Source organism: Balearica regulorum, chromosome 14, assembly GCF_011004875.1.
Source record: "Balearica regulorum gibbericeps isolate bBalReg1 chromosome 14, bBalReg1.pri, whole genome shotgun sequence".
In the NCBI taxonomy this organism is placed as follows: Eukaryota; Metazoa; Chordata; class Aves; order Gruiformes; family Gruidae; genus Balearica; species Balearica regulorum.
Window position 1 is genome coordinate 12,207,171 of NC_046197.1, and position 26,427 is coordinate 12,233,597.

The 26,427-nt window shown below is 40.6% G+C and overlaps 1 protein-coding gene across 6 annotated transcripts in view; it reads left to right on the forward strand.

Moving 5' to 3' along the window:
• The window catches only part of RNF145 (ring finger protein 145), a 54,425-nt gene extending 28,603 nt beyond the window's left edge, over positions 1 to 25,822 (forward strand). For all 6 annotated transcript variants that reach the window (XM_075767034.1, XM_075767035.1, XM_075767036.1 and 3 more), the window contains 8 exons: positions 5,436 to 5,527; positions 10,402 to 10,637; positions 14,086 to 14,261; positions 18,090 to 18,230; positions 19,752 to 19,934; positions 21,805 to 21,952; positions 22,665 to 23,021; positions 24,173 to 25,822. In XM_075767034.1, the coding sequence (XP_075623149.1) occupies positions 5,436 to 5,527; positions 10,402 to 10,637; positions 14,086 to 14,261; positions 18,090 to 18,230; positions 19,752 to 19,934; positions 21,805 to 21,952; positions 22,665 to 23,021; positions 24,173 to 24,616 (1,777 nt within the window). In that variant the 3' untranslated portion in view covers positions 24,617 to 25,822. The remainder of the gene's footprint in view (positions 1 to 5,435; positions 5,528 to 10,401; positions 10,638 to 14,085; positions 14,262 to 18,089; positions 18,231 to 19,751; positions 19,935 to 21,804; positions 21,953 to 22,664; positions 23,022 to 24,172) is intronic.
• The last annotated feature ends 605 nt before the right edge of the window (positions 25,823 to 26,427 follow it).

Below are 26,427 nucleotides of genomic sequence, written 5' to 3' on the forward strand. Positions count from 1 at the left end.
GGAGAAAACACTTACTGCAAGACTAAACATGGCCTCTGATGTTGTAATCTGAGTTACTCAATGGCTCAACTAACATGCTTTCAACACTGGAGCATTCTACAAGGCAGACAGGACATTACTTTTACTTTCCTGGCGCCTACAATGAGAAAGAAAATAGAGATACGGAAGATGGTGAAAGTAAAGTAATAGTGGAATTTATTCTTAAATTCATCATTGTTTATGTAATATATTTTACAACAACAAAAAAAAGAAAGGCATTTTGAATCTAAAACGCAGAGCAAGAGGCTGAAGAACTCTTGGAGTTCTGTCTTGAGTTAGACAAGACAGTCCCGATCATCTTTGTGTGGTTCCAGCTAAATCTGTTGAAAGCCAGTGTAAACTGTCATACTGACAAGAAGTTTAATTGGAACCAAAGACAGTGCCATCACAATAATGGCTTTACATGGGAAATTTTGAAAATATGGACTTGAGCCTGATTTATTTAGGTGCTTGCTGATGGGAAACATTTAAAAATGTGCTTTTGATTGATTTAAGGGAAGTAATAGGTTGTTATTTCTGCATCAAAACTGTTCTAAAGCATTTGCTGGAATATCTCTTACTCGGTATGTTGCTGTTCAGGGGAGTGTTAACGAAGGTTTTGTGGTGACTTGACATGTTGCTGTTGTGGCTGTCAGAGTTGCAGTTAATGATTTCCTGAATGGATGAGGGTGCAAGAGAGGAATTATGGCCTCTTACTGCCTCAGTAGGAAGGAAAGAGGGCTTTTTATCATCCTCAGGGGAGTCCTCTTTTTTTTTTTTTTAATAGATGCAGTTTGTGGGTGTTTCTTACAGGGTTGAAGGATTACTTATTAGAAAAAGCAACCCAAACATTATTTAATAACTTCTGTTGAAATAAAAGTAAAGCTAGTAACAAATACCTGTCAGATAGAGGGCTTTGGTCCAGGACATTTACAGCTAGAGATCTTTATGCCATTCTGTATCTTGAAATTTTTTAAACAAAAGGGAGATGATACGGATTTTGGTTGATACATTAAGGGATGGCACTATGTGTGATTTTCAATGCTTTTTTTTGTTTGGTTATGTAATATGAATTGTAACTTCTATTGCTTTGTGAGGTTTGAGACTTTACATTGAAGTATTAGGTAACTATTGCTTGGACTGTTTGGCATATTCGTACTAAACTTTCTCTATTTGATGCTTCTGGAGTGAGTTAACAAAGACTTTAATTAAATCTTGCATCAACTGGCACAAAAAATATATTTAATTAAAAGATGTCTTGGATTCAAATACTCCAGCAGTATTCCCTAGCTATTTTGCAAAGGAAATGTAGTTGCTAACACTTTTGAGTGAGCTTACCCATTCCCTAGATAGGAGACTGACTTGGTTTGGAAGGAAGCACTGTGCAAGGGGTTCTCAGCAGCCTTTGTATAATGTGGGGAGTGACACTTGCATTAGCTTTTCAAAAGAATTTTTGAATCCCATTAGTTTTCATATTGAAAATAGTAAAGCGTAACACACAAATACAACGTTAGTGGAGCTATTCCTTTTATTGCCAAAGCTATCCAATTCCAACCGATGTTTCTATTTAGCAGACTGATTATAACGAGACATACAGTAGTTACATGTGCAAACTGTTCCTGAGTGCTTTTTGTTAATAATTCTGTTTAGAGCTGAAAACTTCCAGTGAATTGCTTGCATGCATTACCAGTTGCGATGCTATTTAAGACAGATGAAGAGGTCTCATATTGAGGCCACTTTGGTTAATGCAAATTATAGAACAAGACCAGAATCAGCTGGCACTTGTGACTCTGCAGTGTCCTGGAAATTCTGAGTTGTTGAAAGACTTCAGCTTTCAGTGCTTTTTTTCCACCCCAGAAATAGCTTGCGGTTCAGCTGCAAGTCTGGGAATAAGAAGATCTGAATTTTATAGTTAGGCTCTGACTTCAGGTCTATGTGACCTTGACAAGTCACCTAACTTCTTAAATGGCTTTTTCCTTATCTGCAAGACTTAGAATTACCTTAATGTGTAAAGATTGATTAGCTAATGCTTATGAACACTTGGAGAGTCCAAGAAGATGCTACGTTTGTATGTAGCATGTTAACCTGGCAATTTGGGTGGAGATAATACACTATTTATAGAAAAAGAAGTCAGCTTTAAAAAACAAAATCCTGCTGCTCCTGACAAAGAAAATGGATGCTGGTTTTATTTTATATGTAGCTGCACAACTGTCTTGCTTAAAGGGATCACATAACTCTTCCCCATTTCCAGCAATAAAACTTGAGAAAATAAATGATGCAGTTATGCAGAAAAGAAATGATGCAATTAAACACACTGTTAATACTAAAAAAAAAGAATCTTCATCATTATCTTATTTCATGTTTTGCAGTTTTGTTATGATTGTATTTCAAGTGTTGAGCCTCACAGAGATTCAGATGAGAATGAGGGGGAGCGAGAGACTGAATTGTTTCTTATGGATAATCTTAAAATACACTTAATTTTAAGGATGTCTGTAGACATTTAAAACCTATGAGAGTGTGTGTTTGATGTTGACAGCGGAGATTAATCAGTCAAAGTAAATGTCAGCAGTATGAGTCAATTAGGTCAGATAACCACTGTGCCTTATGTCAGTCAATTACAAAGCATATTTTTAATAACAGAAGACCTTTCTGCACTGTCAGTAACAAAAAATGGTCATGTGCGAAGCACTGTATTTCTTTACCTTTTCAGAGCAGCGTTAGTCATGGCTGTCCATAAGTATATGTTAAAAGTCCAGCAGTTTGATTAAACCGGGCTGGGAATGCATCTACAGAATGAACAGCAGGGCATCTGATCCCAGCTTTATTCTTATATCCTAATTTTCTAAAGTAATAATGTAGTTTCAGTCATTTAATTAACTAGTAAATAATGATTTTAGCATTTTTGTTTTCTTACATTGCTGCAGTAAAGTGAACAATTCTCAAATGTAAAAGCTGCAGCTTAATACAGCTTTAATTGACCAAAATTGAGTGCAGGCACTTGCTCTTCTCAGCATCTTGTATGGCACTGCAGCTGTTCGAGGCATCTTCTGATTGGTGTCTGTGCCAAAAGATCCTTGTGTTTGTACTGGTAATAAGAGAATCATTGCTTTGACTTTCCTTATTCAGACATCATCTACAAATACTGTTTACAAAATTTAGGAGATCTTAAAACATTGCTTCTCCTGGTAGTCCTAAAACTCAGTTAATGAGTTACTTAAAGAATTAAGCCAAGCATAGGCCTCTGTGCCGATGACTGAATCAGACGATGGCAAGAAACGTAGCTTGAAGGAATCTGGGTCATCTCCAGGCACGTTCCTGGTGTTGAAGAAGCAACTGTAAGTGCAGCTTTGTTGGTATGTCTTATCTTAGCTAAGTTGTGTAAGAGTATTTTGCTACAGTTGGTAGCCTGGATGATTTTGTAACCTGTTTCCTAACAGATACAGAAGAAACTTGATGTCTTCACTGCTTTCCTTCTAGTAATTTAGAAATAGCCACTGTTTTCACCCTAAATTTGAGGATGGAGCATGATATTACTAACACAAAAAGCTATCTTCGGCATGTTGCACGTTATTTTTTTTTCTCCCCTTGTAACTCTAGTGGATTATCCTGTTTGTGTTGCTAATGCTTTCAGAAAGTGCTTTCTGCAGGTTCAGATGAAATAAATTAAAAAAATACCCAACGTTGTCCCAAAGATTACATCCATATGGATGTTGGAAGGTGCAAAAAAACCCTTGTGCTTAGCTATACCTTGATAACAAGGGGGAAAGTTCGATCTAGAATCAGTCATCTTAGGTGCCTTTTCAATCCTCATGTGTTTTTAATTGTAGGTTACAGTCTAAAAACCCATTTCAACATACCTCGCATATACTATGACACTTGAAAAGCTGCAGTGAGTAGGCAGGGCTGTCAGCTCTGAAGAACAGGCTTTGAAATGTTTGTTTTAGTATTTTGAGATTTATGTCTTGAATTCCAGAGATTTTTTGCAAATGAAAATGTGAATACCTTAGTTTGGGGTGGCAAGCTAATACTAGAAGAAGGGTATATTTCCACATTTCTGGGGAGGAGTGCTTCCAGTAGCACTGAGTTGCATATTTTTTTCTGTACTGAAATAAAAAAGAACAATTCTTGTATTGGTTGTGGTTTCCGGTACTGTTTGCCTTGCTTTGACTGCATCTGTTCCCAGCAAGTGTGGCTTGCCTCATTGATACAAATAAATACGTAATAAATGAAGTGCTATGCCCCTCGAGCAAGCAGACTCCGCTAGCTCCGTGCAGGGTCAGATTGAGTGTGTCTGTCTGGCATTCCCAGGATGTGATGCAGCTAGACATGAATGACTGGACAGCATTAGCCAGGTACGAGCTCAGGCTTAGTTGTGCTGCTGGTGGCAGAGTTGGTAGTGTCCTAACAAGGGTGCAGCAGCCGCCGTCCCAGGAGTGGGGAAGGAAGGGTCGCAGGGCAAGGCAAGGCAGAAAGAGAGGCTGGATGGAGATCTGGATGCAAAGGGTCATGAGTATTAGTTGCTATGTCGTGGCGGAGGATTAAGGAGCCACTGGAGAATTACTGCTGTGCTGTTCCAGGATCACCTTCTGAAAGTGCAAAATGCTTGCTCCTAGTGTGAAGTTCATATTTGAGTTACATTGCTGTTAGATATGTTAGCCTGCTTGAAGGCAGAGCTGATGGATGGTCACAAACAGCAGAAAAATGCCCAATCTTCTCAGGTTCCTATCTTTTTCTTTGGTTGCCTGAGCCCACTCTCCTAGCCAACCTTTTCTGAACCACATTCCAAATATCCTGTCAGATTTTCAGACTATCTCACTGTATCTGTCAATAGCAATCTATCCGGTTGGTCCCTCAAGTTTCCCAGGATAGAGGTAAACTTTTAAATCATGTTGGATAGAAGGATTATGAAGCAACTCTGTTCCTGACTGTCACTTTCCCTTCATACCTATTTTTAAATCCAGTGCAGAGATTGTTAGGTGTAAAATACTGTAACCATTAAATTGGAAGACCTCTTTGTCAAGCTCTCAGATTTTTTTTTCACATGGAGCTGGTGGGAAAAGAAATTAGTATTAGGAAGAACACTTAATAAGGATACTTAAAAATGGAATGGTGCTTAAGAGGCTTTGTCAATAAGCAGTTTCAGGCCACGGTCTCAAGAACAGCTTGGATGTCCCAAAGGATTTTTACAGCTATGCCAGTGAGTCTAATTACAGATAATACTTTTCTTGCTTAAGTCATGCCTCTTAGATTCTTACATCAGTGAGGTTGCTGTAACAGTAGTGTTAATGTTGCTTTTTGTAATTTATTTAATTGACTGTGACATACACTGAAGTTACATATGTGTGGAATGAATAAATTGCTGCTTGTCTGATCAAATGGATCTTAATAGTTTGTGGATTTTTTATTTTTTTTTTTAGGGATTATGTGAGGAGTGAATTGGAGTCAGGATATGAAGGGCCAATGTACTTGGAACCTCTCTCTATGAATCGTTTCATGACTGCTTTAGTAGGTAAGTGCTTTAAATATTTGTGGTACAGGAGAGAGCTCTGCCTAATTCTCTTCATTGAAACCTATGCAAGTTTTACTTCTTGGTTTCACATTTCTCTTATCGCTTTTAGTAGCTGTGATTCTCATTAATATGCAAGAGGCATGGGAGGCTAGGTATATCCTGCTTGGCTTTATCTATGCTGCTGATTTACCAATACACTCATACTTTCAGCTTTTAAGTATTTTCTAGGTCTGTTTGTCGTGCTCTGCCCTATGTTCTTCTCAGGCTCGCAGTCTGATTTGGGAGGACTGGATTGTCTATGATAATCTTTAGGTGGAACATACTGCAGAAATTGCAATAATAACATGTATTTGTAGTGCTTTTGTCAATGAAAATGTACCAGTATTTATTCTATATTGGCCTTATAGATGAACACTGTCATTGTCTTATAAAAACTGGTGAAATAGATTTGTGAGTGTGTGCATGGGACTACAGGCTACTTTTTTTTTTTTTTTTTTTAAGGAGTCCCAGGGATATTTCTAATTAAAGAGTTAAGGAGTAACAAGTCAGAACTACATTTAAATTGTGTTTGGTTAATGGCAGAGGAGATTTCTCTACCTAAAAATCCAAAATAAATCCTGAAGAATTGGACTTTCTAGGGTGTTTCCTTACCCTTTGAACTTTGGAAGAGAATAAATTCAGGGTTAAGGTTGCTATGCCATACCATATGTTGTACTGAGAGGATATCGGAATACGTGCAAACACCATGTGTATTTTAAAATAAAGCCTGAGACAAGCTTGAAAGAAAAATCTTCCTTAGTTCCTTTCACTAAGATCTATGGTTTTCATCAGATTATGACAGATTTAGCCATGTACTGTTGGCAAAACTCAGCTGCTTTCTGTTTACTTCAAGCTGCTACTGGCAGATTTAAATGGGTTTACTTCTTTACAGTGTGTTAGGTCTACTGGAAAATATGCATCTCCTGTTTGCCTGCATCCTTACTTTCAAATGTGGCATTTGTCTTTGCTTTTAATATTTTTTTATAGAAATAGCACTGGTATTTTTCAAGGAGAGGAAATGTTCTTTAGATATAATTTCTTCTGTCCTCTGAATTTCTAGATATTTTGCTGTCTTGTCAAATGATGCCAAAGTACAACTAGAGCATTTAGTGTATTTCTATGAGAAAATGTTTGTAATTAGTCCTTTGAATCTCACTCAGGTGCAATGCAATGTCCCATGGTAAAGCAGAATCCCTGAGAGAGCTTCACAAAGTGGCGGGCAGGCCCAGGCAGGGAGGGCATCAGGAGGCATTGTGTCATTCGGTAACATTTACACAGCAACTAAACCGAGGGTCAAACCCATTATGCTTCATCCAGGTTTTAATATGGATTAAAAATAAGTGAGAAGATGATAATTGTTTTTATCCAATACAGTTTTGGGTTATACTGGGTGTCACACTAGAGTGTCCCCTTATTGTAATTGTTTTTCAGAAGTAGGTGCTTGATTATACTAGCAAATGTGTGTACGTTAACATACTTAATATCCCCATTATTAATTTCCCCAGTTCTATTAAAGCCAACTTAAAGTGTAATTTTAGCCTTGATGGCAAGCAGTCTTCTTTGGGGAAGACCTGTGAAAGTGGATTATGAGGCTTGACAGTGTTTTGTATAAACGTGAAATACTTTCTCAAATTTGTTGTATACAAAGGTATTTACCCAGTGCAATCTGCCATGTCGCAGGAGTGTACTGCTCTGAACTGTGTCATCGTCACAGCAAAATGAATATACAGGTGCTTCGCTCCCGTCTTTTTCTTACATGTTGTGCCAGAGTGTTGTGCTGCAGCACTGTTGACAAAGGCACTGAGGCAGGTGCATGGGGGAATAATCGTGCTACTAATACAGCTCTGGTTCCTAAAGTTCTGGTCAGAATTAAGGGGATGATGTACAGTACACCAGCTGGTTCACAAATTTAATCTTTGTTAATGCTTTTATTCATTAGTGCTTTTTGAATGGGCTCTCATAGTCATTTCTTCCCCTGGATCTAATTCAGTCTGATGACTGTTGACCAGGGTTACTAATATGCTGGATGGAAGAAATAGATGTCTTTGAAGGCTGCCCCTTGGATGAGTGTGCCACTTTGTGAGCATGTCAGCTGTGAACGTTACAAAGCTGCATGGTTTTGGAAGCAATGCTACCATGAAGACTTGCTTTTTCTTACTGCACAATAATGGGATTATAACTTTCAGACATCCTGTTTTTTGCATAACGGTTAACAATGTAGCCAGGGAATTTGTTAACATCAGCTTTTTAAAATTGGAAATGAAATAAAGACAGTTCCCTACTGAAAGTGGCTTGAACAGTGGCTGTAACGTGTAGGCTTTCTTGTTGCACATTTTCCATTAGCTTACGAGCTGAGAGGCTTTGGCTACCTGTCAGCAATGTTTAATGCATTTGTGGAGGTTTTGGGAAGGGAAGAGAATGAGCAGGAACTTAAGGCAATAGATTTCTTCCTCCTTGCCTCATTCCCTAGCAGAGGAGCCTGGTGTCCTGCAGGAGGATTTCAGCTGTTGGGTTCTATGTCTGGCAGTTTTCAGTCCATGGCATTTAAGTTTATGGAGTGCAAACATTCAGCTGGATTTGCTAGTCTTAGCAGACAGCTAGAGCATTAAAATATTTTTATGATTTGATATGAGGCACAAACTAATTTCTTCTGACTGATCCTGCTATGTTATGTGTGCTGACTGATGGTGTGCTTGGAGATAAACTACGATTTACTGCAGAGAGACATTGTCTGTCGGGAACTAAGGTACTGCTACCCTGGTTTCAAGTGGGAAGTACCAGTCACCAAAAGCTTCATTGGAGATACTTTGAGGCCCTTCCTGAAGGGGTTGAGAATTGACAAGCTGCAGACTTCAGGAAGCAGATTGGGGCCTCCAGAGAAAGTGCTCCATGTATTTCCTTTGATGGTGTACAGTTCTCCTTCCCATGACAAGTAGCTTTTGACTGGTATGTAAATTAAAAAGGTGGGACGGTCAGAAAGTTTAGCAGGGATGACCAGCATACTCAGCACATTGCTGTTGGAGGAAAGCAGGTTTTGTTCTTGTGTGAGATTAAACTAGACTCAGAGGTCCTATTTTGTGATTGGAGAGCTCCAGAGTTATCCCAAAGAGTGCTGGATTGTTTAACGTGATGTTGTTACAGTATTTTATGTCAGATGATGACACTTAGTAAATCCTGAAGAACATATTGGATGCTGGTGTTTGTATCCCTTTGTGTTTGAGCTGGGTTGCCTTAGTTACCATGAGTCGCAGAAATCCTCGTAAGCTGACTGTGCCAGGCTCCTGAATATTACAGCACAGCAGTGTGCTGGTGGTATCTTAAATAGGGTTGTAGCAACGTGTGTGTGGGCAGAGAACAACAAAGCAGAGGGAGAATGCTTCAGAGCTGGAGTCTATTGGACTTTTTAAAAGATGAGTAGAGTAACTTTCTCTGAGGCTTATAAGACCCAGTATGCTGATAGTGTCTTGCTGAGAGCAAGGGTGCGTGCTCTGAAAAGACATCTGCTAATTCAAAAACACATCTAGCAAATTGACAGTAGGACTTGAACTTGAAAGAGGACAGTATGAAGGAGGGAGAACTTTGTATGCTTAAGTAGTTGAGATGAGAGATTGCTTTCAGCTCAGTTGCAGTTATTTGGAAAGCAGAAGTCCTTTCCTAGGTAGGGAAGCTAGGCAGAATGAAAGCAAAACCCTGGTACTGCTATTTCTCCTCTTGAGCTTCCCTCCTCAACCCATTCAGAAGGGCTTACAAGGTCAGTAAGCTTATATGACACACACATGGAGTTAGCGCTGACCTAGAGATGTTAACGGCCTTGACTTTGCTACTGTGTTTTGCTAAGGCTAACTCCTGGTTTTGGGAAGAGTTGTGAAATGCAAACATTGGTGGAGGTAGCTCCAAAACAGAGCATAAAGCACTGGGGTTTAGTACCATGTATTGCAGCTTTTGGATGTAAGCTAACATGGATGGTTCTGCTTTTAAATAATATGCAATAAACATTTTCCTTACTGCAAAATGATGAGTGAGAATTGTTCTTATCCAGGCAATATGCATTTTGTCCCATTCCATTTTCTCTGAGATAAAGGGTACAACTTCCAGTGACTCTTTTGGGAGCAGTTATACTGGAGTGGTCTGCTCTAGAAATACCACCCTCCAGATCTCTTCATATGTGGGAGGAATGTGCTCGTGCTTGTGTCCCTGCCAACTGCTAAAGAGAATTTAGTTGTTAATTATCTGTCACTTGCAAGCTTCAGTGATAATTTTGAGCAACTGCCTCAGGCATTACGAAATTATTGAAGTCTCAGCTGCTGACCTGGCTGTTCTGATGGTGTTCTTGGCCAGTAGTTCCTCTAGACAGTATAAATATTGTTGGTTTAAAAGCTGTTTGGGACCTCTGATTACTTTTTTTGCACAGATAGGGATGAAATAGTAGTATAGCTGGGCTTCAGAAAAGCTACTGCTGTGTATACAGATACTGATGGGATTTAAGTTGAACTGGGGATGTTAGGGAAAAAGAGGGATGACTTGTTGGGTTATCCTCTGCATGATTTATTCCTGGGACTTTGTATTAATCTGAGTATGATTCTGCATGTGTGTTGGGTTTACATCTCACTAATCTGTAAAGTGAAAGCAGGCACTTTGTGTAACTTGAAAATGCTGACTTTTGTGACCCAGCAAAAGACACCGAGGAGCCTGGTTTCATAACAGATATGTCCTAATTAGAACTGTCATAATGTGCTGGATGTTGGTAACTGTTATGGACAGATAACGTATTAAAATACGTTTCTTCCTGAAGGGGATAATCAGCTTGATTATAAAATACCGTGTTGCGTTTTCAGGTCAGCTGGTGGTATGTACGCTCTGCTCCTGCGTCATGAAAACAAAACAGATCTGGCTTTTCTCTGCTCACATGCTCCCTCTGCTGGCACGACTTTGCCTGGTCCCTTTGGAAACCATCGTCGTCATCAACAAATTTGCCATGATTTTCACTGGTTTGGAAGTTCTGTACTTTCTGGCATCAAATCTTCTGGTGCCATATAACTTGGCAAAATCTGCATACAGAGAGCTTGTCCAGGTAAGACAGAGAACGTAACAATTTTATTTTTCTTGGCCTAGGTTTTTTGTGTTTTTTTCCAGGAAAGAAATAAAAAAATACTTTGGCTGTCTGCTATGCAACTATATGTGTGTGTGTCTGTTAACTCATGCTTTCTTAGCAAACAAAATCCATAGCATCATCTTTCTTTAATTTATGGTATCTTATAATTTTGGTGAGCAGTTAAGACGTTAGCCTGAATTATGCTGGTGGCCAGCTGAGCATGTCCACTTTGCCTGGACTTTTCTTAGTCCTTCCCAAATCCAGACTGAAAGACAAGATTGTGGCAGAATGGAATTTATTTACAGCCTCATTAAGTGAGCAAGGTAATCCCTATGGATTAATTGTAGTAGCTGTTCATTTCAAGAAATGCCTTCTATATGAAAAGCATTTGTAACTATAGTAGTGTTAAATTGAGAGTAACACTAAAGCTGGTTTTGACTGTAATAATCACTGACTTACAGCCAGTGATTTGTAACTTGCAGACAGTGATTTGAAAGGTCTGTAGTATTTTCTTTAGAACAGCAGCATTGCTGAGACCTCCAGCAAAAGTTAGCAGAAACAGAGAAGACTGATCTGACATGTATCTATTTGGTTAACGCTTTGCAATCTGATATACATTTATTTGAAAAGACACTTTGTTAGTGGTACAGGAACATCACACCTCACATTTTTTATTTAAAAATAAAATATACGTGTATATGCATCCTTCTGTATATTTCCATATAAAGATTGATGCTTGCTTGACTTTTGACTGACCTGCTACTTCAGCTCTCACCACTTGCTTGATCTTTTTTAAAGCCAAACCACTGTTTTTCTGCCTTCTGCTCTTCAGTCCAGAAGCAGTCTGAAAACTAACTTGTTAAGCTCTTTCAAAGCCCTCTTTAAAGCTGCTCTTTGCTGTCGTATCTGTCATACACAAACAAAAATTTGGCAGCAGTAGGTGTCTGGTGTGCCAAGGTCTCAGCCTGTCATGTTGATCATTACTGTCTGGTTATTTATTTTGTATGTAATTGGTCTTTGGAGCAGGATTATCCTTCTGTGTTTGTACAGCACCTAGCATGGTCTGATCTTGTCCATAACTAGCTTGTAGATTTGCTGATTAAAAAGTAATTAGGGAGCTAACTGGCAAAGCTTCAATAGCCTTGTTTTCCAGTGAGAATTAGAAAATCATACTTACTGTTTACTTAGAGTGGTAACATTTGGGGTAAAGCAGTTGCGTGTCCTTGTACAGCTCAAAGACTTGCAACAGGTTGGAACCAGCACTTCCATTTTCCACATGCAGAACAGATGCAGAGTTTAGCTTCCTGAAGTCAAATTCAAATTGGATTTGGATTTGAGAATCATGTATCTATTTTCTATTAGACACTTATGTTTAAAACACTTCAACATCTTATGAATGTTTTAATTGGAAATGCATTCCATTGTTTCTTTGCAGATTTTTTTTTTGTTTGTCGGAATTATATTCTAAATATAGCTGTTACACAAGTCTCCTCATCTCTAGGAGTGCTTGTCTCTTCCCCCCCACCCCATTTCAAATCATTGCATGCCAGACTGTTTTACAGTGTTATGATCAGGAGGAAGAAGTATTCATTGTACGTGCCTTTGGACAACTGATCATACTCTTTCTTCTGACTTTTTATGCAGAGGGCATAAAGGTGGTTTTTTTTTTTCCCTTGGGAGTACAGAGAAAATGGCAGAAACTTTATAACGTGGCCCTGGATTTTTAATAGAGTGGTGTATCCTGCTTTTCTAAATGCATGTAGTAGAGAGTGGGTTGGAATGAAAAGTTGTGTGTGAGTGGTTTTTGCATTGTATTGACAACATGGGAAAATGGGGGTTTTGTTTCTAAAGAGTTTGCTGCTTTTGCCTATGTTCCTGAAATAAACCAGAAAAAACTTGGGTTCATAGTGTGTTCGTATAACTGGCTGCAACTCCGCTACAAATGAAGCTTAGTATGCTTATTCCAGATGAGGATATTGCCATTTTGTCTTAAATATTTTCCTATTTGTATTTCCATTGCTATAATTTTGTGCAGTTGTTAGTTTTCAACGATGCCTTCATCCTGGTGTTTGTGAGCTTACTACTACTATTTTAGGCTGGATTTGATTGCTGTTTTGATATTGGGGCAAAACTTAGTGAATATTGGGATGTTAAACACCAGCAGTGTTTCCTGAATGCAGCACCGTAGGGGAGACAGCCCTAACAGGTGGACCGAGGCAGCTTTTGTGCATGTCTATTTCAGACTGTGGCTAATGATATAACTGAAAAGCAGGTCCAGAACCTTGGCTGCATACTTGCAGCAGAAGATGCCAGAAATACCTTACGGTTATAAATCTACATTATGAGCGTAGCATGACCCTGTTCCGATGCGGTGGAGTACTCTGCCAGGAGCTGCATAGGATTGCGTGCATTGGTCCTAGGCCAAGGGAGTCTCCTGAGGGCAGAAGCACTTCCTTCACAAGTCTGTGTGCAAGGCTAAAAGTGGGGGCTTGGCACCGTGTCCCTGCCAACAGAGTATCGCTTGTCCATCAGCTGCAGTGCATACTGCAGCAGGTCCCATGAGTGTAGCATCCCTCATGCTTGTCATGAAAGACTAAGTAGGCAGCTTTTTAACCATTTGCTAAAACTTGCTAGCCGTTATAGGATTGTATGTCATTGTAGGAAGCAGATGGTGAGGAAATAGTAGTTATGAGTGATTTCCTTTTGACCTTTTGCATTAAGTCCAGCTATATGAAGTTCCAGCTTCTTGGAAATGACTGCATTGTAACTTAGTATTTGTAATACAAAAGAAGTAGTTTGAGATTCAGAGTCTTCTGAAATAACTCTTAAGCATGAATTTCAAAACACTTGGTAGATTAGGAGCAGTCAGAAGCCTGGTACATGTGTGGGTTTTTTGAGTTACTTAAACATAACTGAGGTATTAAGTTTTTTCCTTAAAAGCAGGTCAGCAAAGCAGATTTGCTGTGCTGAAGTGATGTGGCTCATATTTCAGTATCTAGTATGTGCATGACTTGGCAGTAGCTGCTGAGAAAACAGCGTTGCTGTGACTTAAGCTGGGCAAAAAGGTCTGAGAGGGTTCTGCGTGAGTGGGAGGCATGTATGCTCATCCCTCTGGCTGTGAGTGGGTGCAGTCAGCAGCTCTGAGCCTGTTATTCATAGGAAAGGGCATTCAGCTGGTCTGATAGTTTGCTGTGCAGTCAGGTACTTCTCCGTACTTCAAGACAGACAGTGATAATGTGTCACTGCTGAACTTGGGCTCTCCCTTTGTCAAACTTTAGTTTGATGTACCTCCTCTTTTCCTTCGGGATGCCTAATACCATGTGAATTATCTTCAGCTTCTTTGTGGCTATATTGTTGACTATCCTTTTGTTATCAAATCAGAGGTGCTGTGAACCAGTAACAAACCACGTTTTTCTGTCTTGCCCAGGTGGTGGAGGTGTATGGTCTCCTGGCTTTGGGAATGTCCCTGTGGAACCAGCTGGTCGTCCCAGTTCTTTTCATGGTGTTTTGGCTTGTCTTATTTGCTCTTCAGATCTATTCCTATTTCAGTACACGGGATCAGCCTGCCTCAAGAGAGAGGCTTCTCTTCCTCTTCTTGACAAGGTAATTAACTGGTCTGCAATTAGTTGATTTTCTGCTTTTACTCTCTTCGGAAATTAATGTTTGTGCTCTTTTAGAGACTAGATATGTAGATTGGCTTTATTGCATTTGGATACCGAACAAATACTTGTCCTTATCTCAGCAACCATGTATGTAAACCTTGTTAAGCTTGTCCTTCAGAGGTGTGGATCTCGTTCAGAACAGACAGCATTAGTAGAACTTGGGAGAGTTCCCAAAGAAAGCAAAATGTTTCATTGATGAGGGGATAGCTATAATTAGAGCTTTGGTTCAGAAGTTGCTTTCAGTATACAAATTGGTTTTAAGTCTGAGATACTTCAGCTGAAGTTCAGTCCAACTGATACTTTATTCATGATTGTGTTGCTTTCTGAGCCCTATATGTCTTATTGCATCATTCTGATGTGGGACACATTCTTGAGTTCATCCAAGCAGCCAAAGTACCCAACTCCCAAAGTAACTTTTGAGTGCAGTGGTTATTTTGGCAGAGGTGTAAAGATCTTGAAGATACCAAATGCCTAAAAGCTTTGTAAAAACTGGTTATAAGATAAAGGAGAGAGGTCTGTGTCAGTGCTGTTATTGAGAGAAAGGCAGCATTTGAGGGATTTGTGGGAACCTGTGTGCCTTTGTTGGCTGTTTTTTAACTAGAAATTACAGCACACAAAAGGGAGTGGGGAATGTAGTGCAGAGAAGGAGCTGGGTGTGTTGCAGAAGGTGGGTTAGGCAAATGAGATGGTGTAATACTGAGATGGGGAGAAAAGAGGTAATAGTTGTCTAAACCCATAGGTAACCTAGGACATGTGTTTTGGAGACCATACATCATTAATTCTTCTGTTTGAGTAGCAACTTGAGTAACTTGCTCATCACTACAGTTTTCCAATCAGACTTGCCAATTGCTTAGCTTTTTCTTGCCTCTCTGAGTGTGTGTGTCTGTCTGTGGTGCCATAGTGTAAGCTGTCAAAATTTATTATCATTAAGGAGAAATGCCAGGGATTTTATTGCATGTAGTATTAAAATTGCTTAGTGTCACACTGCATTATGTAAAAGCACTATGTTACCTGGTTGTTAACAAAACCATTGATGTCTGAAGCTTTTTCTCCTGTTCATCTCTGCTGCAATTTTAGTTTTGTTATGATGGAGTACTGCAGTTAGCAGAGGTGGGGGAAGCAATCCTTTTCCTTGTAAATAAGTTGAGTTTATTCCTACACCAAACTGTTAGACTTTTCCCATTCATGGCAAAACAGGGAACTTGCTTTACAGACTTGCATTGGCTTGATCTATGAGTGAATGAATACTGATTTATCTCTGTGAAGTTCTCTCTGCAACTGGAAAAATAGAGAAAAATTATGCAAATGTTCTCAATGTTCTCAGCTCTGTCACAGTAGAAAAATTATAAATGCTTATTCATCTTAAAAGTACAGACTCAGGTAGTACCACTAACAGCCTCTTACCCCTTTGGAGGGAGCTGCAATACCTTGTCAGGCCGGTTAATAATGTAGAGCTGGCTGTTTAACAAAATGGAAGGAAAAGTGCTCTTCCATTAAAGGGAGTGAAGCCTGCATCTGTGCCCTTTAAGTGTAATGATTGCTTAAAATAGTGTGGCTGGAAGTCAGGTGAGAGCAGTTGGGGTGTGCAGAATAGCTATGTCTGATTTTTGTAAGAATGCCAGAGTGGCTGCAGTGGGTGAGACCAAATACTGATCTAGCCTAGGATCTAGTTTCCAGCAGTGGCGGTAAATGAGTACCTGGAGAGATACCCACCCATAATGACAAACAGGACTCTTCCTAGTACTCTGAGTCCCACATCCAACTTCAGCTGTCAGGCTGCATTAGCTGGATATGGTTAATACGTATTCAGTAACCCTCAAAAGACTTCTCTTCCATCAATTTGTACTTTCTGCTTTAAACTCATGCACACTTGTGGTGTCATTTGAAAGATCCTGAGGCAAGGAGTTTCACAGCTCAACTTGGTCTGTATGTTGAAAAATGCATTTTGATTGTTTGAATCCATATAGTTTAATTCAGTGTCCCTCAATTCATGTATTGGGAGCGGGGGGGAGGCAAAAGATCGAACAGTTCTTTTCTTTTAAATTGAGAATAGCATAGGTCTCTTGTCCCAGACTAGAAAGCTCTTGCTTGCACGTTTCCTGTTTAAAAACTGTTCTGTACCTTTCATTGTCCTTGTTCCTCTCAAAATCTTTTCCATGGGTATGTAAGTGCTGTGATTTTTGAGAAGCCTTGAAGAGTTCAGCTCTTTGGGACAATTTATAAACTTGTGCTTGACATATAAACATAACACTGAAAGCTCCCGAGGCTTCTCTTTGAGCTCTTAAACTCCTCTGGGACCATTGCATAGTAGATCATCTGGAAATAAATTTAAGAAGGGTACTAAAATTACTGTGACAAAAAAGGATTGGGCATCAGGTAGAAAAGCCAGGATTCCTGATTTCTGATAACTTATTTTGAAGTGAAACTTAGAGTTCCTTAAACATCCTGCAGAAATACTGGCTTTAAATACTGCGTTTCTCACTACCTTGACTGGCAGGAACATTTGAAAGCTTTTTCAGCTCTGCTTGATTTGGTAAACAGGCAGAATTTGAAGGCTTACCAGAAGCACTGCAAATAGTGTATGTAAACACATCAACATTTTCTGCTGTGAATTGCTTTCAAAGGAGATTTCCAGTTAAAGAGGTCATTAAAAGAGACAAAGTAAATGTTTCTTGGACAAGCTTTGTTTATTTTTGAAGCATATGCTTCCTCAAAACTCTTTTGTCTGGACTAGTTCACTCTTCAGTTGGTTAATTAGCATGGCATGTTTTTGACCACCATAATTTCTCTCACCAGACTACTATCCTGGTGAACAAGCGAAGGTTATTTTTTTCCCCCCTTTTTTCTTTTTTTTTTTAATGAGTGGGGATGTCAGTGTATTACCTTGGATTACGTATGTGAGGATTTCCAGATGTGTAATCCCAGGCTGACAGCTGGTTCTTTACATAGTGTTGGGACATGCAGTGCACTGCACTCCCCTTGTTCTGGCAACGTTATGTTTCAGAAGCCTGAGTATGCTCCGAGGCTTAGGCTGCTCCAAATATTGCAGTGCCAGGATCAGCAGAAGAGCACCCGAAGGTGAGGGAGATGAAATAATGCAGCTATTCTCAGCATTGTCAAATGTATTCTGGGGTCTCAATCTTTGGGACTTCACTGCTATAGCAAAAGAGGAAGGAGCCTACTGAGGGAGAATATTCTTCACTGCCTTATTTTGCTGCTTCTGGCTCAGCCGTTTGAAAGAAAGGTGTTGCCTACCTGAACCCGATGGGAACGCTACCAAAAAGCCCCCAGTCTCCCAATAACGTTTATCAGTTTGATGTTTGTGTGCACTGTTGTAGATCTGAGTGGAAAGTGCCTTAGTGAATCCATCTGCTTTAACTCTGTGTTTCTGGGAGCTGGCTGAAATTTCAGCGCGTAACCTGGGTGCGTGGTGGCTGTCGAATTGGCTGTTGGTTGTGAACCCCCTGCGCAGGCAGGACAGTGCCACCGTGTGGCACCGCGCTGTGGGGACCGCGGAGGTACCGTTAGCTAGGAAGCTGAGATGACGTCGTGTTTCTGGGAAGGAAGCAATGGAATACTTCTCATCTTTTTCTTTTTGTAGGAGGATCCTGTGGCTGTGTAGAGCCTTCAATATTTTCATGAAACCAATCCAATTTTGCTTTAAAAAAAACCGGCTTGCACAGTTAGCAGGACAAGAGGGAGAACTAATCCTATTGCTTTTAGTTGAAAGATCTTTTATTTTTGTTTCTTTTCCCCTCTCTCCTCCCAGTATTGCTGAATGCTGTAGCACTCCATACTCGCTGCTGGGCTTGGTCTTCACAGTCTCTTTTGTTGCTTTGGGAGTTCTGACTCTCTGCAAGTTTTACTTGCAGGGTTACCGAGCATTCATGAATGATCCTGCTATGAACAGGTAAGTGCCTCGGGTCTAAAAAGCAGCAGGCAAAAAGGGATTTATATAGAAATACCCGGGTTGCATTGCAATTTTTTAACTTATGAACTCCTGGGTATCCTTGACAGACTTTTTGTATGTCAGTCTGTGCGTGCATTGGAAGGACGAGGTGAAAATACAGGTTGTCACAGAGTTCTTGGGAGGTGGTTCATTTCTGTAACAAATTGAGGGCTGTTAGTTGGGATTTATGATTGTGCAGTTTGATTTGTCCTAGTGCTTTCTATTTCATGAGTCACTAGAAAATTTTCATATGCTTGGATAATATAAACACTTCGTATTTCCATTTTCTCATTTACCCTGTAGTCATGTGTGAAATATTACTCATCTATGAGGCTTAAAACACAACATTGTATAGATTGCCTGTAAATTACTATGGGAATTAGTCAAAATGTAGAAACTGCCTTTTCTTAGCACTTCATAGAATCATGTCATAGTATGGTTTGGGTTGGAAGGGACCTTAAAGATCATCTAGTTCCAACCTGCTGCAGGCAGGGACACCCTCCACTAGACCACGTTGCCCAAAGCCTCATCCAGCCTGGCCTTAAACACTTCCAGGGATGGGGCATCCACAACCTCTGCTTGTCTCAGCTTGTCTAATATGAAATTGAGATCCTAGGTATGACACTACCTTTCTCAGTTGTTCCAGCCCTTGACTCTATAGAAAGTTCAGATGATGTGCAAAATAATGTTTTACATTTTGGATTCCAAGATGTGGAAGCAAAAATGTTCTAAATCGGGGTTGCCTGGGAGTAGTCTACATAAAAGCATCTTTTGGGGAAGCATGCAGTTCTGGGTTATCTGTACTTCAACTGCATCAAATGCTGGTGCTAAATTGTGGTCCTCAGAGGTATTAAATTCAGTCTGGGGTTCCAAGCCAAAAAGAAGTGGACAGTTGTATTTTCTATTGGTACAGAGAGAATAAACTGATAAATGGCTGAATTGATTTGCCTGAACTGGGCAGCGGATGAGGTGTTGAGTCAAAGATGTTGGGCCTAAGGACAGACGGGAGGGCAGTGATGGGGAAATAAAGCAGATAGAGAGGGTCCTCATAATGATTGAGGAGTAAGGCTGATAGATGCCCAGGTGTAAATGCAGCAGGGCTGCTTCGAGTTTGTGTAGGCAGCACTGGGGCTGGTGGGTTCCTCCTTTTATGACACAATCTGGGTTCTTGAAATGCTTTGTGCTGGGGGGAGTTCTGTCATTGAGTGGTGTCTGCTGGGCTGGATGTAACCCACATGCTGCTAGTCAGGAGCAGCGCTCTGAAACTTGCTAGTTCCTAATGCCCAACACTTCAGCGTTTCTGAAAACATTCCTCTCGGATTAAAGCCTTAGCAGGGACATCAGTAAAAGCTAAAACCAGTGACACTCGAAGGGCTCTGGCAGAAACAGCTTATTTCCTGGTATTTCAAGATGTATTTTTGAACCAACATTGGTACACAGAAAGATGTGTGTGATTGTTCTTTTGACTCTGTTGATCTGCAGGGGAATGACTGAAGGAGTCACACTCCTGATCCTGGCTGTGCAGACAGGTTTGATTGAGCTCCAAGTTGTGCATCGGGCGTTCCTGCTCAGTATTATTCTTTTCATTGTGGTGGCATCCATACTTCAATCCATGCTGGAAATTGCTGATCCCATTGTCTTGGCATTAGGAGCCTCAAGGGACAAGTAAGAGACCGATTTCCTTAACTGAAAGTTACTCAATGCTGTTTTAAGGGGTGATAAACTAGTAGTTGATGGCCTGATTTGGAGTAGCTTATAAAGTTACCCTGTATTTTCTGTATGCAGATTTCTAGTCTAAATTCTGTAGTTTCCCCCCCTCTATCCTACTCCCTCCAGGGCACACAGTAGTACCTTTCACCATGCTGTGTGCTGGCAAATGGGGGTGACTTCGGTCACCTGCTCCTGCTCAGGACTGCATCCATCCAGCCTGTGCAAGACCGTGCTGTTCTGCAGCTACTCACTGCCCACTCCGAGTATGGCACTGTTCAGTGGTTGCTCTCCCTAGCAAATCCAGGACTCGAGGGCCTGTGCTCTGCCCACCCGCATTCCTTTGGATGGATTTCCAGAATGGTTTTGCTTAACCTCCTCTGCTTTGGGTAGGTTTCCTCCTAATGCAGTCATCTCAGCTCTTGAGGATAGGAAGCTTCTAGGAGTGACCTTGTGTTAGATATTGTAAAACCTATTTTTTGTGAGGCTGTGATCCCCAAATGATAGGGTTTAGTAGCAGAAAATAAAGAGGTGGAAGGCTTGCATTAGTGTACCAGATGTTCTGATCATGTGGGATTATTGTTAAGTTTAATTTGTGTTTTGAAGAGCTGTGTTGGTATCTGGTATTCTTGTATTAATCTGTTTGTATCTTTGTTAATTGCTTGTGCCTTTTCCCTTTCTGTAACCTGTAAGTGAAGAAATAAAAGAGAAGGTTTATTTATGTGTAGAGAGTTTGTTTAGCTTAAAGGCTACTTGTAGCCAGTGTGTTCTGCCTGCAGCAATGTTAACTTCAAATATAGTAACAGAGGGAAAGGGAGTACAGCCAGGATATGAGCATCTCCCCAGCTTAAACAAGCAGTGTGTGGTGATAGCGAGTTTTAACTCTCTTCTGCCAGATCTCCCAGGCAGTTCTAAATCAACTAGGATCAGGATAAATTCCACTTCAGCTCTCCCTTTCTCCCTCACCCACAGACACAGAATTGCAGACCTCACAGTAGTGTTCTGATGTTTCTTCAGACTGTATTGAATTAGCCAGTTTCTGCTGCTGTCCTGTCCCCCAGTACTTTGACTTTTTCTGAACCTCATTTCCAGAGCTCCAGAGCTAAATGAGGTTAAAATACAACCTGAGGAACATGTAGAGGTAGTATAATAAATTACTGGAGATATTCTGAAAGCCTTCACAAGTGGGTGGGTGTAAAAAGATTGATGGTGTGTTTAGGTTGGGGAGGAGATTAGGAAGAGGTAAATGATAGGAGCAGAGTAAGGACTGGCAGAGATGAATGTTCAAGTCCCACTACATTTCTTCTTTTGTGATCCCTGAACTAGGGAATATAGTTCTAAAGGTAGCAGTGGTGATGAAAGGAACCCTTTTCCCCATGCATATTAGCAAAAAGACATAAAGGAGTTGTAGTAAGTGTATCGCCTGGGAGAACTCTGTATAGAAAAGTGTACAAACAGTAACATACATACTTAATAATTTTCTTTATTTTAATAGACTTTCATTTGAAACATTCAGTATCTCAGATACTTAATATGCCTAACCACTGACTTGAACCGTTATGACAATTACTGTAGGTGCATTTTTGCACATAATCTTTGTCTTTCTATTGAAAACAGCAAAGGTCAGATGAGATGGAACTTTTCATACTGTATGTGTTGTAGGCATGCGTGCTGGGAATGAGATTGTGCCCAAGTAAAATAGAGACTCCTTTCAATAAGTTAAAGCCTTGCACAAACATCTAACTTGCCTACATCTGGCAGTCAGCCTATTCTTATTCTGACACTCAAATCTGACTTAAAAAATAAAAACCTATTGTGTTGTTTGCAGGAGTCTGTGGAAGCACTTCCGAGCAGTCAGCCTCTGTTTGTTCTTACTCGTGTTCCCCGCGTACATGGCCTACATGATTTGTCAATTTTTCCACATGGATTTCTGGCTGTTGATCATTATCTCCAGCAGTATTCTAACCTCTCTTCAGGTAAGAATGTCAGCCCTGTAGTAACTGAAGCCCTGCCTTAACTGTGATCCTGTTACCCTAGGGGGGGAAATATATGATGAGAAAAGAACAGGGATGATAGAAGGGCAGAACTACAAGATATGATATAAAATCTCTTTCTTTATCCTGTAACTGAGGCTAAAGAGCTCCTAGGGGTGGGCTGAGAACATAGATGAATGGAAATCTTTTTTCAACTCGTAAAGCCAGAAGGCTTTTGAGGGTATAATTATCCCAGTAAAAAGTTTGGGGGTTTTGTTTGGTGGGTTTCTTTTTTCCAGAGTACTCATTTATGTATCATTACTTAGCTATGGCTCTTTGAAAGTAATTTGATGTTCAAAACACAGTAGTGTAAATACAGGAAATGTTTTGTACTATGGGTATTTGTTATAGCTTGGGGGTTTTATTATTAAATTAAATCACCCTTCATGATGATCAGTGTTTTTGTTTAATCAACTCAGCTGTGTTCTCAGGGGAGCACAGAAGGGGAAGTACTTTAGAACAAGCTTAAATGCTTTGCAAGAAAGAGTGACTTTTAGTTGTCTTGAAGTTCAGCAACAATTTTACTGCTTTGGGGCTTGCGTGCCCTCTGTCTGATTGGGGAGCGTTACATATACAGAGCTCAATGGGCAACGCCAAATGACTTAGGGTCCAGTTCCGAACTGAATGCTGAGCTCATGGTTTTGCACTGTTACAGGTGCTTGGGACACTCTTCATTTACGTTCTGTTTATGGTGGAGGAGTTCAGAAAAGAACCTGTAGAAAATATGGATGATGTGATTTATTATGTAAATGGCACTTACCGGCTGCTGGAATTCCTCGTCGCACTCTGCGTGGTGGCATACGGTGTCTCAGAAACGATCTTTGGAGAATGGACTGTGATGGGTTCTGTGATCATCTTCATTCACTCCTATTACAATGTGTGGTTGCGAGCCCAACTGGGGTGGAAAAGTTTCCTGCTTCGCAGAGACGCTGTGAATAAGATCAAATCACTGCCTGTTGCCACAAAAGAGCAGTTGGAGCAACACAATGACATCTGTGCCATCTGCTACCAGGTAAGAGTGGAAGTGTCAAAAGATTGACTTGAAATACCTCTGGACTGTACAGTTCAGTCTGCAACTAGTAAAATGTTACTGGAATTACGTTTGATGAGTAATATCGTGCTTGGTAGGTCACTTGAATTACCCAGTTTTCTGTAAATTGGAGTGCTGTCACTGAGATAGTGGGGTTTTTTTATTAATAAAGAGAGAGTTTGGATGTATTTAAACTTTCATTCTTTTTCCTCCAGTTACACGACAAAGTTGTGTCCTTGAGCTTCTTTGAAACCACTCGTGTTTGGGTTGAGCTGGTCTCAATAGTGACAGCAGATGTGCCCTTTCTTCATTTGTGGAAGATTTTGTTACTGAAGGACAATGTGTACTCAGTAGCTGATCTGTTAGTATTTGGTAGAAGCAGCTCAGTCTCTACAGACATCGCTATTTCCACTTCATGTGCAATGTCAGTTTTATAACAGAAACCTAATTATCAAAAGGTTAAGGGTCTTTCTAATCTAAGTCAGCAGATGTAAGGAGGACCTTAGATACTACTTTCAGCATTAATTTCTTTATCACACCTCCAGCTCCAAAGTCTCTTTCTCTTGGATAGAAATTGTAGTTATGTATGATAGCAAAAGAACCACCCTAAGATTAGTAGTGTGCAGTTGGAGTGTGATTGGAATGACTCCAAACTTGATACAAATGCTTTGAAGAGTAAAACTACTGGTGTGGGTTGAATGCCAGTGTTTGAACCACCATACTAGTGATATGTGGATCTTGGCTGACAGAGTTGGGGTGTTACTTCATTTCTGGTTTGCTATTGTTACTTCTTGTATCTCTAAGTGTGCTGGTTTTGACTTGCACAGTTGTTTAAGCCTACTATCCTGTGACTCTCATCCTACAAAAGCTTTTATTTAAGCGTAATAATACCTTATAAACAAAACTTTTTGCCTAATTTCTAATCCCTGTAATATAAACAGCCAGACCTGGCCAGTGTTTGAATTGTGTGTGTACTTGAATGTGGAGGCTTGTTGGCATGAAGGAAGGAACGTTCTCTTCCTTGCCTGTGCACTGCTTCTGTCTTCTCTGTGGCTAGTGGAACTATTAGGTGTATGGGGTGAGAGGAGAGGACTGGGATTACAAATAATATGATCTTTTTTTGTGTCTTTCAGGATATGAAAACTGCTGTAATCACACCATGCAGCCATTTTTTTCATGCGGGTTGTCTTAAGAAATGGCTGTATGTGCAAGAAACCTGCCCTCTGTGCCACTGCCAGCTGAAGAGCCCTTCACAGCTACCGGGACTGGGACCAGAACCAGTTCAACAGCCAAATCCAAGTGCAGAGCAGAATACCAGACCTGGAGATGCAGCTGAGCCTCCTGGTGCTGAACGTGACAATGGGCCGAGTACAAAAGACAGCCCCAGCAAGAGCAACGAGGGGGTTGCTGATGGACAGGACAGCCTGGAGGGCTCTGCTCAGATGGAGGGGTCCCAAAGCACGGGCAGTGACCCATGCCCGTGTGAGGCCAGCCAGGGAGTGGCCTGTGCTGCAGAACTAATTGCAGCCCCAGAGGGGTGCCCCACTCAAGACCCAGGGGTTTGTGTCCAGCTCTGAGGTGACAAAGGATGACATGGGAACAAACACATTTCAGAGATCCAAGTTTGACTCAGAAGAAAACCTATCCTTCCACAGCTGTGAAAGAAGTTTAGCTATTAATGCTGGTCAAAATGTAATCCCCCATGCTGATTTTTGTGGGCTGCTTGGTAGAGGTATCTCCAGTGAGATGTAGTAGAAATGACTCCAGAAGCTCTCCGAACTGTGGGCATAGGAAGGATGTCTGGAAATAAATTGCAGTGCAAGCGTGTTTCAAGACGTAGGTGAGAGATAAGAGGAACGAGAGGTCTGTGAGAGGTTGTAGACATGTGGCCAGAACGCTAGCTTTTGTTTTGGGCAGGCAGAGGGTGTCGCATACAGCCATGTCCCAGGGTACCTGAGGGTGTTAAATGCAGTGAGTTGCCACTCTCTGATTGAGGTGCAGCTTTGGTTGCTGGCAATTTTCTTATGGCACGTAAGCAAAAAATCAAAGATTTAACAGCAGTGATTGTACTAGAAGGTGGAAGCACTCTTAATACGTCATGTGTATGCTTTGGGTGTTCTTGGTGGGGCAATTGCATTTGAATTCATGTAATCTATAGTGACTCTTGACTTTTATGACGGAGTCTTCAATATTTTGATGTATATGAAACTTTTGCTAATACTGGGCACAGTCTGGGCTGCATGAAGTAAACTAAAGCTCTAATGAACACTTTGACCTCTGCTACCACATGCAGGAGGACAGTGGGATGAGTTTTAGGGCACAGATAGAGGCCTTGCAGTACTGTGCTGTGTAATGTTTAATTCTTGCAGCTGAATTAAAACAGTGTTAAACTCTGGCGATATTTGCACTTTGGGAATGAGTACATTATTGTGTATGATCAGACTCCGCAAATGCCACTTTTAAAGCTGTTAATAGGTTTGCACCTTTTTTTCTTTGACAAGGACATGTCCATACTTCAATTTTTACATGCATCATGGCTTCAAGTAGAACTAGGGACTGGGGTGGGGAAGTAAGTGGGAGTAGGGGGGCAGGCAATTTTTTATGTGAATTTTGATATGAAGAGAAATTAGTCACTTATTTATACGATAGGCTTGACTCAAGTGTTTTTCAAAGTCGGTATTCCTAATGTGAAATGTGATACTATTTTATTTTTAGTAGTAAATTTGGATGTAGACTGACAGACATAGCTGAATGTCTTAATAAATTACATTTGAAGATTTTTACACCTGGTTATGTGATTCTTGTACTGAAATTCCATAAATTAAGTATGTGTTGAGAGGCTCTTCTGCAATAGCAGCTCTCTATTCCCCTTGGAGATCAGTGGAAACTCTGATGCACGCACTCTCCCCCATTTCCATTTCAATGCTGTGTGTCACGGTGGTACCTCCTGGCCTCCTCTGGTTCTTGCCACCAGGTCTTCGCCAATACAGACAGAAAAACTGGAGGCACATCTGCTCCTGCAGGCCTTGTGGGTGGGCTGCCTGCTGCTACTGAGCCCCAAGCAAAACCCAAACCTATTTCCTTCTCACCTAGCACGATGGAAATAGCGGTTACACCATCCTTTGATTCTGTATCTCAGTTTTGTTTTCTTGCATGTTGATCAGAAGTTAGGTTTACCATATGCTTCACTGGTCATTGCAAAGCTTTTATTAAGGGCTGGGTGGGGTTGGCGAGGGGGGAAATTGTGAGAAACTTTTTCTTGAACTCTTTAACTTCTGTTAATTGGTGGTCTGGGTCCTGCTCTTCCATACCTGCATTTCTGTGGAATTGAATCTTTCTCAAAAATATGTTTTGTATGTGTCCAAGCTTTTAAGCTACATTATTGAGA